This window comes from Octodon degus, unplaced genomic scaffold, assembly GCF_000260255.1.
Source record: "Octodon degus isolate 3935 unplaced genomic scaffold, OctDeg1.0 scaffold00012, whole genome shotgun sequence".
Classification (NCBI taxonomy): domain Eukaryota; kingdom Metazoa; phylum Chordata; class Mammalia; order Rodentia; family Octodontidae; genus Octodon; species Octodon degus.
In genome coordinates, this window is record NW_004524588.1 from 6,149,620 (window position 1) to 6,151,039 (window position 1,420).

The window sequence follows — 1,420 nt, forward strand, 5'->3', positions numbered from 1 at the left end:
GTGGGATGAGGGGGAATGCCTTACCCGTGTACACACACACACACACACACACACACACACACACGTGCACGCACACACCAGTCCATCTCTACTATCATAAGTCCCCAAACCTGACTATTCCTTTATAATGCAGCACAGATGGAAAGGGTCTGTGGGGACTAGGATATGGCCCCCGGATTGCACAAGAGTCAGCGGGGGACCTCAGAGAACTGTTGACTGGGGGCAGGTTGAGGCGAGCCTGGACTGGAGAGGGCTGAGAGGCTGCAGTCACTCTGTGGCTCCGCAGTTGGGCACGACTGTCCCTAGTGCTGAGGACCACGGCCCGCTGGAGGCAGCGCCCCCGCCTTTCCCTCCTACGCGGACCTCGCGCCTCCCCTGGCAGCCGGGGGCTGAGGCAGCGGAGCCTCGCCCACTGCAATCCCCACCCTCTCCATCCTTGCCATTAAAGAACAGCGGCGCCTGGCACGCTCTAGGAGGACTGGGGACTCCGAAGCGGAAAGGAAGCTGGTGCAGGGAACTGGGGAAGCAGCATGCGCCCGCCGGGAGCCGTCTCGGCTGCGCCCACCGTCTGAGCTGCAGCCGCAGCTCGCCATTGTGAGAATCCCTGCAGCGCAGCGGGTCCCCGGGTCCCCGGCCCCACGGCGATGGGGCACCTGCGCTCGAGGACGCGCAGTAGCCGCCGGCTCCTGCCTCTGCTCTGGCTCTTTGTGCTGCTCCAGGTAGGGGATCTCCCGCCTCGTGCCCGGCGGTCCAGCGGGCAGCTGCTCCAGGGCGCCCGCGCTCCGCGCGGGGGAGCGATGAGCCCAGGGCGCGCGGCCAGGCCGGGGAAGCCTGCGGTGCAGCCGGGCGCACGCTTTGTTGTCCCCGGAGTGCGCGTTCCGGCTAGTGCTGAGCGATGGGGCTGAGAATAAGGGAAGTTCGCTTCTTTCTGCCTTGTCCCTTTGTGCTCCGCACGCCGCCGCTCATATCCATATCAAAGGTGGGCTGGTGGGGTAGCGCTTTCTTAAACAAAATGAGGTCACTTGCCGTCGGATCCTCGTAGCGCCCCAACGCCTTAATCTTTCCACTACTCAAGAGAGTGCGAGGCTGCTTTGTCTTAATTTACCTTCCGCTGGAATTAAACGCGAAGGGCTGAAATCCCTGGTCACACATGGACTGCGGGATGGGTCGCGGCGATGGCTCTCCTAGAATAGGGACCGAGCTTGAGCCTGGCGACCCCCAGCCGCCGCGGTCTTACTTCCACCCGGGCAATTCCTTGTAAAAACTCTCCAGACTTCCTTCACTATCTTAACAGTGGATATTACCTCTAGTTTTATAAAGGGTAGAAACAAATGTGTAATTCACTTTATTTTCCGATTTTTTTTTTTTTTTAAGAAAGCATTTTACTTTGGGGAAGAAAGAAAAGGAACAGACTGCTTTT

General features: G+C 59.6%; 1 protein-coding gene across 3 annotated transcripts in view; it reads left to right on the plus strand.

The window, feature by feature from the left end:
• The first annotated feature begins 233 nt into the window (after positions 1-233).
• Positions 234-1,420, plus strand: part of Ptpro (protein tyrosine phosphatase, receptor type O) — a 265,902-nt gene continuing 264,715 nt past the window's right edge. For 2 of the 3 annotated variants that reach the window (XM_004626095.2, XM_023709538.1), the window contains exon 1: positions 488-719. In XM_004626095.2, the coding sequence (XP_004626152.1) occupies positions 645-719 (75 nt within the window). In that variant the 5' untranslated portion in view covers positions 488-644. Of the gene's footprint in view, positions 720-1,420 lie in introns of all 3 variants that reach the window. The other variant, XM_023709537.1, reaches the window with a different exon arrangement.